Source organism: Myzus persicae, unplaced genomic scaffold, assembly GCF_001856785.1.
Source record: "Myzus persicae strain clone G006 unplaced genomic scaffold, MPER_G0061.0, whole genome shotgun sequence".
Classification (NCBI taxonomy): Eukaryota; Metazoa; Arthropoda; class Insecta; order Hemiptera; family Aphididae; genus Myzus; species Myzus persicae.
Window position 1 is genome coordinate 288875 of NW_019100791.1, and position 14803 is coordinate 303677.

Here is a 14803-nt window from a genome sequence, read left to right on the forward strand (position 1 = left end):
CGAAAAGCGACAATATATTAAAGGACATAATATAATGCAAACTCGATGTATACATTTATGCGATCAATTGACTAGAGGAGAATTGAGCGTTATTTTATTCTTGACTATAATGTAGACATTGTAGAGCATAATATAAGGATGAAATCTGATTAAATTGGTATAGTAATTATAATTTTTTAATTTTAATTTTAATGTACTTGTAAAATATAACTACACGTCTATATACCTGTAACACATGAATATCAAACAATACGTTTACAAATAAAAATAATAATCGACAAAAATACAATTGTGTTTATTTTTATGATTTTATTAACAGGGACTTTTTTCCGGCATTTGTAACTTTGTAAGTATAGGTATAGTATGTAAGTAGTAGGTATATTGCTAATAGCCAAGGCTCGGGAATAACACTTAAAATCATTCAAATACGCGCTTAAAAAAGCCTTAAAAAACATCATTATAAGCACTCAAATAAGCATTTAAAAAACTTAAATTTCAACAAAAATAAAAACTAAAAAATAAAAAAATAAATAAATCTTTATCTTTATATTACAAAAAAAAATTAAACTTCACTTTCGAGATTTTAAGGATTTTATGGATTTTCTGAAAAATAAAATGCAAACAATATTTACAAATAATTGAAAAAAAAAATTAATTAAATACGCGGCAACGTAGATAAGATAAGAATTATTTTTAATTTTAATTCTATCTAAAACAACTTAGCTAGAGAAAACCATAAAAAACTAGAAAAACTGATCGAAAAAGCAAAATTAATCATAAAATCTGGAAATTAGCATTTATTTAAAAAATCGCTGAAAAAAGCAAAAAAAAAGCACTTTCAAATTTCATAATTGAACGTGTTGTAACATGACATACACTTCCATAGCGATCTGCTACATTTTAAGTCAATCCATAAAAATAAGCTAATGCTTTAAGTTCCGAACCCTGCTAATAGGGCATTTAAACAAAATTTAAATATCAAGTGATCCGGGTCGCAAATTCCAATTATGACAGTATAAACTATAAATAATTTTTATTCCAGAAACCCGATGTCTTGAAAAAGTCACCGTGACAAAGCATCTAATATACGATTAATATAATGTCATGTTTATAGAGTATAAATAGACTATACTCTAAAAGGATTTAATCCCTTGAAACGAGTAAAGATATTATATTGAATAATAGTTAATAATTTATTCAAAATATAAAACAATATAGGTAAGTATCTAAAAAATAAATTGTTGTGTACCATTCAACTATGTACTAAAATTAACACGCCACATCATCGCATCGATTTTTAGTGCATCACAATTATACCCATCATTATTAATTATAATATAACAACTGTTACAGATTGTAATAATTAATAAGGTATGTAATCTATAAAATAGCTTATACACAAGTAGGTAACTTAATAGTATAATAATTAATACGCATTTATAACACTAAATAATGATTAATGGCATAGTCAAAGAGTCAATTTCCGTTCACTTGACATCTTTTTTGAGTACCTACCTAATAAAATCGATATATTTTTGTACTAAACTTATATTGTTTAAATAGCATCCATTCTTGTAAGTTGTAAGTGAATAACATAATAATTAATAAGTTATGCCGAGGAAATCGTGTTTTTAACCTTTTGCCAATAAGTTATATCGATCTACTTTATTAAACCTAGTTTATCTGTACCCAACACTTGCTATCAAAAGTCTGACGCGGTTAATCAAGTGTCTAATTGGATTGGAAAGTTTATCGTAAATAAGTTCGTAAATATAGGTTTAAGATGCTTATTATACCAATTCATTATTATTATCTACTATTTAAAATACAAATATGTAGGAAGTTGCAACTACACTTTTTAGATGTTTTTGATCTCGTCCTAATTTCGGCTGATAAGTAATGACTAATAACTGAGTAAGTAATGCGCACAAACGTAGTAGGTACATAATACACCAAACACCCAATATTTTAGTAGCATTGTATAAGTTAATTATAATATAATATTTTATATTATTTATATAAATTATTTTATGTCCAATCCATCATTATAATATTACACGTGCTAAAATTTAAGGAACAACACTTTTCATGCCTAATTAATAAACAACCCAATAAATGATGTCTGATGAACCACTAAAATGATTCTTCATTTGGACACATAATAATTTGTTGTAATATCAAGCTTATAGATGAATGGCACTATGGTAGCCCACAAATTATAATCATTTCTATTACTTGTTATTGTCATTTTGACATAATAATATAAAAAAATTATAAAAACTAAAAAGTAAGAAAATAACTAAATATAAACTTGCAGCTCATTGTAATTTACATATAATTTATTTTATGTCTATAGATTTGTGAGTCGTTAGGTAGGTACCTATTTAGAAAGATATATTATAATATAAGGTGAAAAAAATCAAACAATCAATTTTTCAAACTGAAAATGTTTAATATATACATCAGTTAGACGTTTAATAATCAGATCATACAGTAATAATTTCAAGTAACATTCACGTATTTGTAATGAACATATAAAATTAACATTGAAAATTGAACCAAAAATATTAAATGGATTTAACAAAGAATATTCATTGGGTATTATCACATTTATATTATATTATATTATGTTAACTCAGAAAGTTAATAATTTAACTTAAAAAAAAAAACAGGAACTTGCCAACAATGAATAAATTCCAAGTCAATACAGAAGAACACTAGAAGTTTACCAGGGGTACAGAAATTAATTTTGCTTAAACATACTATCTCAGACTTACAAAAGCATTGGACGGGGATAATATGATAAATGAGCAAAAAATAATAGAACAGGTAAATAATACAATATTTTAGGGTAACTTTAAATGTGCGATATGATTTGTACAAATGCATTTGAATTTTTCGAAATAATCACATAAGACATTGCATGGAAATACACAAATCAACCAATAATTTTTGATCACATTATGAATTTCAAATATACATTGAATCACATACAGTACACCTAAAAAAAGAAATTTCAGCGGTTTGAAACAAAAAGTAAAATACAGTAGAATCATGATGATCCGACACTCACAAAGCCAGTACTCAGTAATCTGGCATTTGTAGTGACTACCAGCTTTAATTTTATATTTTATGTAACGTTGGGATTTCTATCAGTTACATTTTCAATTGTAATGAAAATAAATAGGTACAATTTTTTATCTGATTTCTTTATACATTTAAATTTGTTATGATAATCTGGCAGTATTAATGGTCCCCAAGTGTCGGATTGTTAAGACTCTACTGTAGATTATAGAAGATTTCATTTTATATTTTAAAAATAGTTTATAACTTCTATACTTTATGCAAGCTGGGCTATAGAAATCAAAGAATATGACTACATTAAATACTCAAAACATAAATTAAATTTGAAAATAAAAAATAAAAACAAATTTTTCAAAATGGTTATTAAATTATAACATATTATAAAGTTAAATTATAACTTTAAATTAAATACAGCGAAGTAGTGAGTACTTAAATATTTAAACCATACACATAAATATTTCAATATTAATTAATATGAAAAATATTGAAAAAATGTATAGATTATAACTTACTTATTAGGTGTAATACTATTTGTTACACAATAAAATGACTAAAATTTGGATCGCAAAAGGCATTGATATTCTATATAATATGATAAGTAATTATACATGATTTAATTTATGTACACAAAAATAATACAAATCACAAGACTTCCTAAACTACATCAATTCGTGGGGAAGGGGAGGAGGATCAAGCAAAATAATATTACATGTAATAGATATAAAAGTAAATAAAAAAATATGCTATAATAAAAAATTATCATTATGACTTACAATAAATTTCAGTGCTACCATTTCGATGTCTTCACTATCACTACGGGTGTCATTGAACCCTCCAATCAATTATAAAACAAGTTAAATAATATTTTATATAAAAAAAACAATTAAATTAATTTAAAATATGGTTTTAATAACAACAATAGTCATGGCAGGTTGAGAAGGATAGAGTAAGTTATATACTATTTATATTGTCTATTAGTTTATAAAGAATAATATTATAATGTAAAGACGATATGCTCATTATTGTTTTTCTCTCTAATACTGTCACAATATTGTTTTATAAATTGTCATGGTAATTGGCCTCCAATTGAAATAATTATCACACCGCTTTACATAGATGTATAAATCATTGTGAAAAAGAAAAAGAAAAAAGAAAACTATTTAACGGATAACAGGGCTTGTTTGCCATGTTTAATGAGGTAATCACTGAGGCTGACACTGTCTGGCCATTGTTTTACTGCAATGAATAACCCAGCAACTACAGCAGTTGTAGTAATTATTCTTAAACGAGTTCTTAAAAAAGGCATTAGAATACCAGCAAAAGTGGCAACTAGGAGTAACACTACCTGGAGCACAGTAAGTAACACATTTATTAATTTGACCACTAACGCACGAGCATTAGAATTGTCCAATCCTTCTAACGTTACATACTGTTGATGCTGTGCCTGTTGATGTTCCATTTTAGACATTTTTGTTTGACACGCTTCAAGCATTTCATGAATATCACGAAGTCTCTCTTCACTCTGGTACTGCACTTTTTCTTCCATATCTGTGATGGTTTGTTTAAGATTTTCTACTTCATTCTGATGTAGCTCAGTGAGATCATTTATTTGCTCTTCGAGCCGCTCAGTACGAAAGCGTTCTTCCTGAAGGGAATGGTTTAAAGATGCAATATCTTTGGATACTAACTGTTTAATGTGTTCCATTTTTGAGCGTAAATGATCTAATTCGGCCCAAACTGGTTCCAAAGAAGTAGTTGCGGATGCAGGAGGTGGTGGCGCCCCAGGACCTGTTCGCGGTGGTATTGATTCACTAGTCACAGAACTAGAAAACAGTATACGATAGTACTTAACTATATGTATAACCAATAATTTGGTATACAATCAATATTACCCCAATATATTTAAAATGGGACAAATTGAAAACTTTGTATATAATTTGCTCATGATCCAAATGAGTGAACATTAACAAAAAATTATTACCTGCATTCTGAAGCCCCATCTTCACTACGAGATGCGGCAGCACCAGTAGTTGTTGCATGAAGTCCAACACCGCCTGGTAATGTAGCACTGCCATGATGGTTACGACCACTCTGTTTATCACTATTATCTTCAGTTAGATCAGCTTCACTTGATCCTTAATTGAATAATTTACAATTTAACATTCTAGTTTTAACATTAAAAAAAAAGTGTAATGTTTACTTGATATTGAATTGATATTGTCAGCACTACCAAACTTATTCCGAATTAGATGAGCAAATTCTCGTGGTTTTGACATCACCGATCTAAATAATAAATATAACAAAAATAATTTAAAGCAAATCGGTTGCTTAAAAACAAAGAGGTGATCAATATTAAAAATACTTCATTATTTTATGTTGCCATTTTGCCTAATACTGTGCAATACAAAATTAATATTTATATTAAATAAAACAATAATTAGCACTGTCAGTTGTTATGAGAAATATTTGGTCTGCCCTAGAGCTTTGTAATTTCTAACCAAATTAATATTGTAAGTATACAATTTAAATTATTTTTATAATTTAATCAAAGCTTTTAAACTCAAGTATAAAAAGAAAGATTAATTGAAAAGACTTGTACAACAGAAAAATAATATTTTAATAGATAAGCAGTATTTATATTTAAAAATATCAGCCAAAACATTAAAACAAAAACTAAAAATAAGGAATTTAAAAGTTGATAAAAGATTCACATACAAGTATATAATACACATAAATTGTACTATTTAAAATAAACAATATTTTAATAATTACCTATAGTGAAAAATGTCTAATATGAAGCAAATAATTTTTAAAAAAAGCGAATTGCTTTTATGTCTAAATCATATTGCTGACTAAAATTGTATGTTATAGAACAATTTTAATTCTATAGCATCATCAATAAAGATAATTTTTTATTTAACCCATAAATTATACAATGTCATAAAATATGTTAATTATCTTGGTGTTTCAATGTACTTTATTATGTTTTACTAATCTATAGACCTCAATAAAAAAATAATAATTTAATTGATTTATAATCCATACATATGTAAAAATAAATAGGTAATCATAGTTTTGAAGATTAATATAATATGTCAGTAATAAAATGTGTGTCTTCAATTAACTATAGATTATTAACATAATAATTATTATTGGTCTAATGATTAAATGCAAATATTTTTTCATAATCAAATGAAAAATTTCAATATTGCCAATATCCAAATAATCTACTTTGCCTATAACATTATGAATTTAAATTGAAGACATCTATCATGAATAAATTAAAATTTAAGATTATTAATTAAAATAAAACATACAAATTTCAAAATAATGAAATTGTCTTAAAATATAATATTTTAATATTCCCTATACTAATTCTTTATCTAAGAATTTAAAACCAATTCAGTTTTGAATTTTTTAATTTTTGAATAATATCAACTAACAATTAAGTATTGTGATGATTAATAAGTAATAACTATTATAAAATTAAAAATAATAATACATTTGTCTAAAATAAATGTTTCATTAGCATCATAGTTTTTTTAAATCTAGCTTAGATTTTGATTATAATACATAATATATTTAAATGTAAAAAGTCTGCCTCCCTATAGGTACTAAAAAATGTGCATCCTTAATTATATATATATAGCATAAAAACAGTGAATAAAAAACCTTAATTAATATGATACCAAATAGTAATTGAAATGAATCAATTATGTATGATATTTAAAATAATAATTATGATATGATATAATTATATTTACCCAGATAAACCAGAAATGCCATCTCTTATATTTCCGCCAACATGCCTAAAAAGAAAATTATTATTATAAATTAATAATTATATACAGTAAGCTAAATATTTACCTTAGACCATGTCCAACATCTCTTAACATCTCTTTTGGTTGTTTCAAATGATGTGATGTTGTGAGCCCATGTGTTTCTAAGTCTTTTAATCGCTTATTATAACCTTCAAGTTTTTTTTGTAATTGTGATATACCAACAGCAGATTTTTGATTTTTTTTTTCAAATATTGACTTAATACGGGCCAGTTGTTGTTTATCTGCATTTGATGCCAATTTTAAATACTCATTGACATTATCTACAAGCAAACATATTTATTAACATTAATTAATTATAATGCACATCAAACATTATTTTCAAAACGATTATACACAATTTAATAACAACATTTTTGTAATTATAACTTCTGAATTTTAATGTCCTATTGACAGCAACTATCCAAAAATAAATTCAACAACAATAAGAAATCATTTATATAGTATTTTTTACCATCTCTTGCTGTTTGTTCACTTCGTATCAAATCTTTAGTACGCACAATTTTAGATCGGACATGATCCATTGCTGCTCTGGTTTTTGTACCATCAGAATCATCAGCAAGTTCAGCACCATTGTATCCACCATATGAATAAAATAAATCCTATGAATATAAAATTATTATTATTCTGATTTCATAATAAACATTCAGTAGTAGTATTCATCTATTTTACATACACCATCATCTTCATTGTTGCCACATGGGTTAGGTTCTTCACTAGATGCATAACTTGATAAATTATCAGGTCTAATAAGTCCTGTGTCTGCAGATCCTCCTCGTTCATGACGAACCACTCGAATACTTCCTGATGACCCCACAGGAGATTTACATCTGCTCATGGCAATTTCATCAGCAGAAAAACTAATTGAAAAGTTTTGGTCACATTTATAAACATATACTAACATTTTGATTATGAAAGTAGATATAAGATCACAATAATATATTGATTTGTTGCAAATAATGGTACTTTATAGCTATACTTTTGAGCAAAAATAGTTTGGAATTTAGCAAGAAAAAAACAGAACAAACTTTTTTAATATTTTTTGTAATCTAAAATTAGTCACCAAATAACTGGTTTTAAATTATTTCGGAAATGCAATTATTTAAATATTTTAAGAATGATAAATCAAATTTATAGTTTAAATATTACAAATTGTATAAAAGAAAAATAATAATTTATTATTTTTTAATAAAATAAATAACTAGGTTTTTGTACATAGGTAGGTTCATAGTCCATACAAATTAATTATGTAAACTTGACACAGAAAAATTAGACCTTATAAAAATTATTTTAAATAAATTAAACTCCAATATTTTATTTCAATTATTCTGCAGACTAGTAACAACTACTATTAAATTAACATATTAATTTTAACCTAGGTAATTAAATGAATATTAAAGTCTCATTTAAAATTTTAATCATCATATTCTACTTTAATTTATAAGTAATATATTATTATTTTGTGCAAAATCATTCATTCACAAAAGAAATACATTCAGCTCAACAACTGAAATAACACTAGACATTTACAATTGACAAACAATAGGTAAATAACGTGAAATGTGAATAGTTATCTAAAAAACTATTACACGAGATAACATGGGATCAAAGTTACTGGATAATGGTTATCATACCAATGGAATTTTTATTGAACAACAAACAGATAAGAAATTGTTTCATTAATAAAAAAGGCAGCAGAAATGTTTTATACAATGTTTAGTATTAGATAAATTGGTTATCTATAATTTTAATTTTAACTATTTTAAGACTGGCTAAAGTCCTTTATTATTATTTTAAGTATCTTTATTGTACCACTTTTTTAATTTTGTTCAATAAAAGTAATATACGGTTTGAGATTTTTAGCAATAAACAGTTTTATTTGTTTATGTTTAGAAAAATATGTAGTATCAATTTGATAATGGCAATAACAAGCCATAAAATTACTAATGTGTATATTTTGTGATTAATTTAAGAAGTACATATTTCTCAAAATTGTATACTTACGTAGCAGCATTCCATGGTTTATTAGCCATCTTAGGCATTGGATTTTGTGAAGGAGAAAAACTCCGACTAGACTTTGATATCCTAATGTCAGGCGTCAATGCATCCATAAAAATTGTATCGTATAAAACTCATCTCTGAAAATGATAAAAAAAAATTTGTATTCAAGTGAATAATAATACGATTCAACAACTTACATGTAATTTAATTTTTCCACGTACAAACTGGATCCTGTAAAATTAAAAGCAGGAAATAACCTTGAGTTTAATTGCCTCAAGAATTTAATAAAAACAAAGAATCCCTACAAAACTAAACCAATGTCAAGTGCCAACAGGTGCAAAGGGTTTATGCAAAACCAGGTATGGTACCCGGAGCTACAGTACATTTTTCAGATCGATGGGATTTCTTTTCGTATCAATATAGAGCATCGGACCGAAACTAATCGATTGTTTCGACAACCGGTTGACCTTAAAAAGAAACCACGACGTCTATCGCTGGTGTCACCAGGTCGAAACAAATTGCCATTTGGATTGCAATAGGTACCCGACGGAACACGGATGAGAACGTTTTTCTACTCACTCGGACGTCATGATTGCATGACTGTAAATTAGAGTTGCCAGATTAACGGCAGCATTTTGGAGTGAAGCTTCGCAACAATACGTTCAGGGTAGACAGCGAAACATCCATGGCTGGGAGACAATAATACAACCCCAAACGAAGAGGATCTTGTGTGTTTTTATTGTTTATTCGTTGCTTGTGTGTTTGTTTGTAGCGGAAAAAAATCGTCGGACAGCGTACTGCAACACCTAATACCTATCGCGAAACGACAACACACAAAAGGCGAAATTTTGCGTCAGATAAGTAATCACGAACAGATGATCGTCTCGCGGACGGTGGGCGGCGACGAGACGTCCGATGTCCCAGCGCCATCTGTCTGCTCGTGGTACTCGCTATAAAAAAAAATCTGAACAATAATAAATAACAATATTATTCATTTAGCACGAAATTGTGTGAGCTCATGCAGCCGTGAACTATCAACTGTATAAATGTATAATAATATATTACTGTAATCAGGCCATTAGAATTCGACTAGAGTCAACTTTAGAGGTACTTAAGAAATAAGTCATACCACACACATTGTTCATAGCTGCAGTTTTAAAAGAGCTCCAAATCTAGTTAAGCCCCCTCAAATTTTTGTTTTTCAGAAACCTAAGAAATTGAACGTTTTTAAAACGATCGTGATATTACTAGAAGAAAATCTGTTAACATTAGTTGTTCAATTATGCTCAAAAATGTATGCAAATACTCGTAAAGGTAGGCTCAATTTCTTATTTTTGGAAAAATTACTTGAAAATCAATTTTTTTAACTGTGGTTTAGGACAGTTTAAATCGAAAATATCAATCAACTTGCTATTCTGAACCATATCGGGTAGGTAACATATTATAGTTCCTAAGTAGAAAAACTCATCTTTTTGTCGGCACCCATCCTAAAAATCAAGCAAAAGGATACTCGCATTTGTTTTGGCACCATCGTGTTTAAAACTTATTGATATCGTATAGACCAGCGTTTTTCAAAGTATGGGTCGTCAGTCAATTTTTGGTGGGTCGAGAACATTTTTTTTAATTTTATAGATTCCAAGAAATGTATGTTAGGTATACCTCATTATAAAAAGTACATTTTAATCATATTAACTATATTTTTATTCATATTAATTATAAACCTATAAAAAAACAAAATAGGTACCTAATAAAAATGTATACATAGGTATTTATATCAACAAATTGTTGAAAAGTGAAACAATGTGGGTCGTGAAAGATTTTTCAGGGGAAATTTAGGTCACGGTATTAAAAAGATTGAGAACTACTGGTATAGACCAATAGATACCTAATAATTAGTTCAAATACATGGGTTTTTAAAAAATATATATTCAGAAGATTACTCTTTTAGTGTTTTTTTTTTTGTGATATATTTGTCTATACCTACCCTATACCTAATTCAAAAACTAGTGATTTCCGCAATTTTTTGTTTGACACTATCGTTGTTAAGACTTTCAGATACATGGTTTATAATATGCTCAACTAGATATTATATTGTAAGTAAAAAAATATCGGCTGTATCGTAAATTGTTATTTTTGTTAACACGTAAGTACACATAACAATAACATTCCTACCTAATATAAACAATGTTGACGCCAATAACCAAGCAGTCAAGGCGTATTCTTTTAAACAAAATATAAATAACTAAAGTGTGTGTTAATTTTTTATGTCGAGTGGCTGACATCTTTCACTCGAGGACTGCAGTGCAATTATTTTAAATATATGAATCAACCTCTGTGTATAGTTTAACGCACTAACGAGGGAATCATAAAATTAAAACATAGAACAATTGATAAAAAGCTAACCCGTAGTAGGTACATATTATTATTATATTTGTGTTTGGTGGGTGGCGTGACAAAAGAAAACTTTTTAGGTCTTATATCACGTCATAGTAATGATAATATTTAGCTGGCTGTGCACGAATCATTATGAGATTTATAACAGTCGGGTACAAAATGGCATAAAAACGGCAGTACCGTAATATAAAATGTATTAAAATAATGAAAATTCGGTCAGCGGAGATTGGAGAATGACATTTAATATTTATTATTATTTCGCGATTTCGGATCTACGTAAAAACGTAAAAGAAAAGAAAACAATTCTGCTAATGCGCATGATAGCAAATCATGTTGCCAATAGTGATAACGAAAACGGAATCGACCGAATCGTAACGCCGCGATGTCATGAAGTCATCGCGGTAGGTATTTAAGTTCGGTGAACCATGAAGTGAACCGCCACCGACGTCGGAAGGGAAAAGAGGATGCGGTTTCTCGGGTCGTTGGCGCCAGACGAGGTTCCCTCTATAATTCTATACTCGAATAACCCATCGCACTTGAGTGCGGGTCGTATACGTATATCTGGTGCAACTATACGACTGCTGCACGCGTGCACTCTTTAAATTAATAATCGGCGTACACTGCACTTGTATTATCATGTACAGTCTACAGCAGAGTCATGAGAAAGGCGCCATTTTATATTAAATATGCAACAACAGAACGATTCGGTATATCAGCGTATTACAGCCATCGCAGGGGAAGTCTTGTTTATTGTTTAATATAACTATATTACAACTCATCTACGGTGTATCAATCGTCTTTATGTTTAAAGGATTAGCAGGTACCTATATCTAATGCCTTAAAGTATTATTTGGCAATAATTGTTACGATTTTGAATCGTTACTATTTAGGTTCCTAAATTACTTATCACTCAAGTGATTTTAATATTTTATACTGTATCGCGAAATGGCTAAAATAATGGATTTAATTCGATATTTTTACAATGTCATCATAATTTATCATGATTAATGATCTACAAAAATGCAACATAATGTGTATTATCAAGGTTTTATTAATAACATTATTAGAATACGATAATAAATTGGTTCGAAAGCTCGAGCAATAAACACCACATACCTAATCTACTATGTATATAAATATAATCAAATATTAACACCATAAATTTCCCGAAGGAAATAGAGGAACACAACTTTATAGAAGCACTAATTATGTAATGAAAAATACATGTAATTACAATGTAAATTGAAACTAATAGTTTAGAAGTCGATGATGTAACTATGATCAATAAAAATGACAATAAATTAGTTCAGATGTGAGTATGTGACCAACAGGTTGATCACAGCATGAATTTGAGTCGTAACGATTTCTTTTTGTCTATTCTAACATTTTTTTTCAGGAAACAATTCAAAAACAAAACTGTATGGTGAATATTTCCATTTGTTTTTGATTCTAAGATTACAGATAAATGTATTGGTTTTTATATTATTTATTCATTTGTATGCGCATAAAGACAATTTTTGTAGTATAAAAATTGTTATCGTCTACTTCGATATGGGTTTCTTGTAGAAAACTATATGTAGTTGTTGCTTTTAGATGGTGGAAATGGAAAATTATCTATTACTTTTTAAAATAATTAGGGAAAACTAAAAAATGTTTGACATTTGTTAAAATTGTATTATCATTATTACCTAGGTAAATAAATTGTTTAGTAGCCTGATTGGTTATAGGTTAAGTTATAGCTGGTACTGTCTGTTTCAAACCCTTCAACATTTTTCATAAAAACCTTTTTGGGTTTCATGATTGAAAGATATATGTGATAAATGGATTGTAATTATTATGATACAATGTATTATTCAGAGCCGGATGAAGGATCAGAGTCGCCCAGGAGCAATATATATTTGATAGGTACTTTTTACCAAAAGTCATTAAAATAATATATGTATTTCATGTAATATTATACATTTATATGAATCTGTTAAACAGCTTAATAAAAATACAACTGGTACCTTGTATTATTTAGTAAATAACTACACAAGTTTAAAACTACAAATTATTAAAATCTTTAATTCATACATGTACTCACTCATTATAATTTATAATGATTAAAGTAAATACAATATAATACAAACAAAAATTTAATATTTACCCATGGTTAACAAATATGTTTTTTCTTCATTTTGACCGTTGCAAATTTATCAACAAGTTTCTCCCACTTAATTTCTCTAACTATTTCGGACTCGATGCACAGTATTAACAAATCTGACATTTTCTCTTGGTCTAAAGATGATCTTAAATAATTTTTTATTCTTTTCAAAACCGAAAACAAACTACGTTCGCCGCTAGCATTTGGAGATGGTAGGATACAGATAATTCTTAAAATAATTTCTATGTTAGGAAATTACGTTTCTAATGATGATGTTATTACAGTTTTATGCAATGTAATAAATGATTTCTTATTTTCAGCTGAAATATTTGCCATATACTCTTACATTGTATTAATTCTTCTCCCAAGTCGCTTTCTAAATCTATATTATAAAATTCAACTAGATTGCTACTCTTTTTCAAATGTTATCTAATGATTCGTTTTCAACATTAAATAAAAATCCAAATTTAATTCAGTGTAACTTTCCATTCTCCTATTTAATTCAAAAATTAATTTGTCAATAATAACTAAAAATGTTTCATTTTTCATTTTTAACTTCCCATAAAAATAACGTCCAATGTTCTTATCACCACCTAATAATACTGGTCCAATTTTTTTTCTCTTAGATTCCCAAACAAAATATGTCTCATAAACTTTTTGAGATTTCGCTTCTTCCAAAAATGTATAGAAATAATTTCGAATTTCTTCAATTTAATCCTTCGATGAAGTATATAATGAAATTACATTAGACATTACCTACATATAATAGGCGCATGTACGCCTTTAATAACAAAGATAAGACTATAACAAGCGTAGTCAACGAGTAACGACGTGGCACATGAAATCGATTAGACAAAACTATGGAAGTCATTTATTTATAACACAATTTTACAAAATTCTATTTAGACTATAATTATTATTTATTACCACTATAATAATTTTTATACAATGCGCTAATCCATCTTAATAATATTATTGACACATTATTCAGTGCTATTGCTTATAATTTTATATTTTAAAATATTATATTACTCGATTTAACGTTGAAAAAACATGTTCACAATATTTAATATTTTTATAACAAAAGTTGTTTGCCACATCAAAGAATTTGCAGCTCTGGAGCATTTTGCAATAAAGATTAAAAATATATATTCGATCGTAGCTGAGTGTCTATCTGTATTGCGAATACCTAATCACTTGGCCATCTATTCATATTTCTTCATTATTTCTTTCTTTAAAGTTAAAACCATTAACTGCATCATATAGGTAATATTGTATACACCAATCGCACCTACGAACAGTAAAATATTACAAATCACAGGCCATCTGTATAAACAATATA

The 14803-nt window shown here is 27.7% G+C and overlaps 1 protein-coding gene across 1 annotated transcript; it reads right to left on the reverse strand.

Moving 5' to 3' along the window:
• Positions 1–3695: 3695 nt before the first annotated feature.
• Positions 3696–9802, reverse strand: LOC111043005 (transmembrane and coiled-coil domains protein 2). The gene is made up of 10 exons (XM_022327771.1): positions 9504–9802; positions 9122–9155; positions 8928–9061; positions 7600–7783; positions 7378–7525; positions 6952–7186; positions 6849–6893; positions 5285–5367; positions 5066–5219; positions 3696–4907 (listed from the first exon to the last, which is right to left on the reverse strand). The coding sequence occupies exons 3-10, from the start codon at positions 9032–9034 to the stop codon at positions 4241–4243; spliced, it is 1623 nt and encodes a 540-aa protein (XP_022183463.1). The 5' UTR covers positions 9035–9061; positions 9122–9155; positions 9504–9802; the 3' UTR covers positions 3696–4240.
• Between the last annotated feature and the right edge of the window lie 5001 nt (positions 9803–14803).

Coding starts and splice junctions, on each gene's coding strand:
- LOC111043005 (XM_022327771.1), bottom strand. CDS start 9,034: ATGGATGCATTGACGCCTGACATTAGGATATCAAAGTCTAGTCGGAGT. Junction 7,187..7,377: donor TGAACAAACAGCAAGAGATG/GTAAAAAATACT, acceptor GTTTGCTTGTAG/ATAATGTCAATGAGTATTTA. Junction 5,368..6,848: donor GGCATTTCTGGTTTATCTGG/GTAAATATAATT, acceptor TTTATTATTTAG/ATCGGTGATGTCAAAACCAC.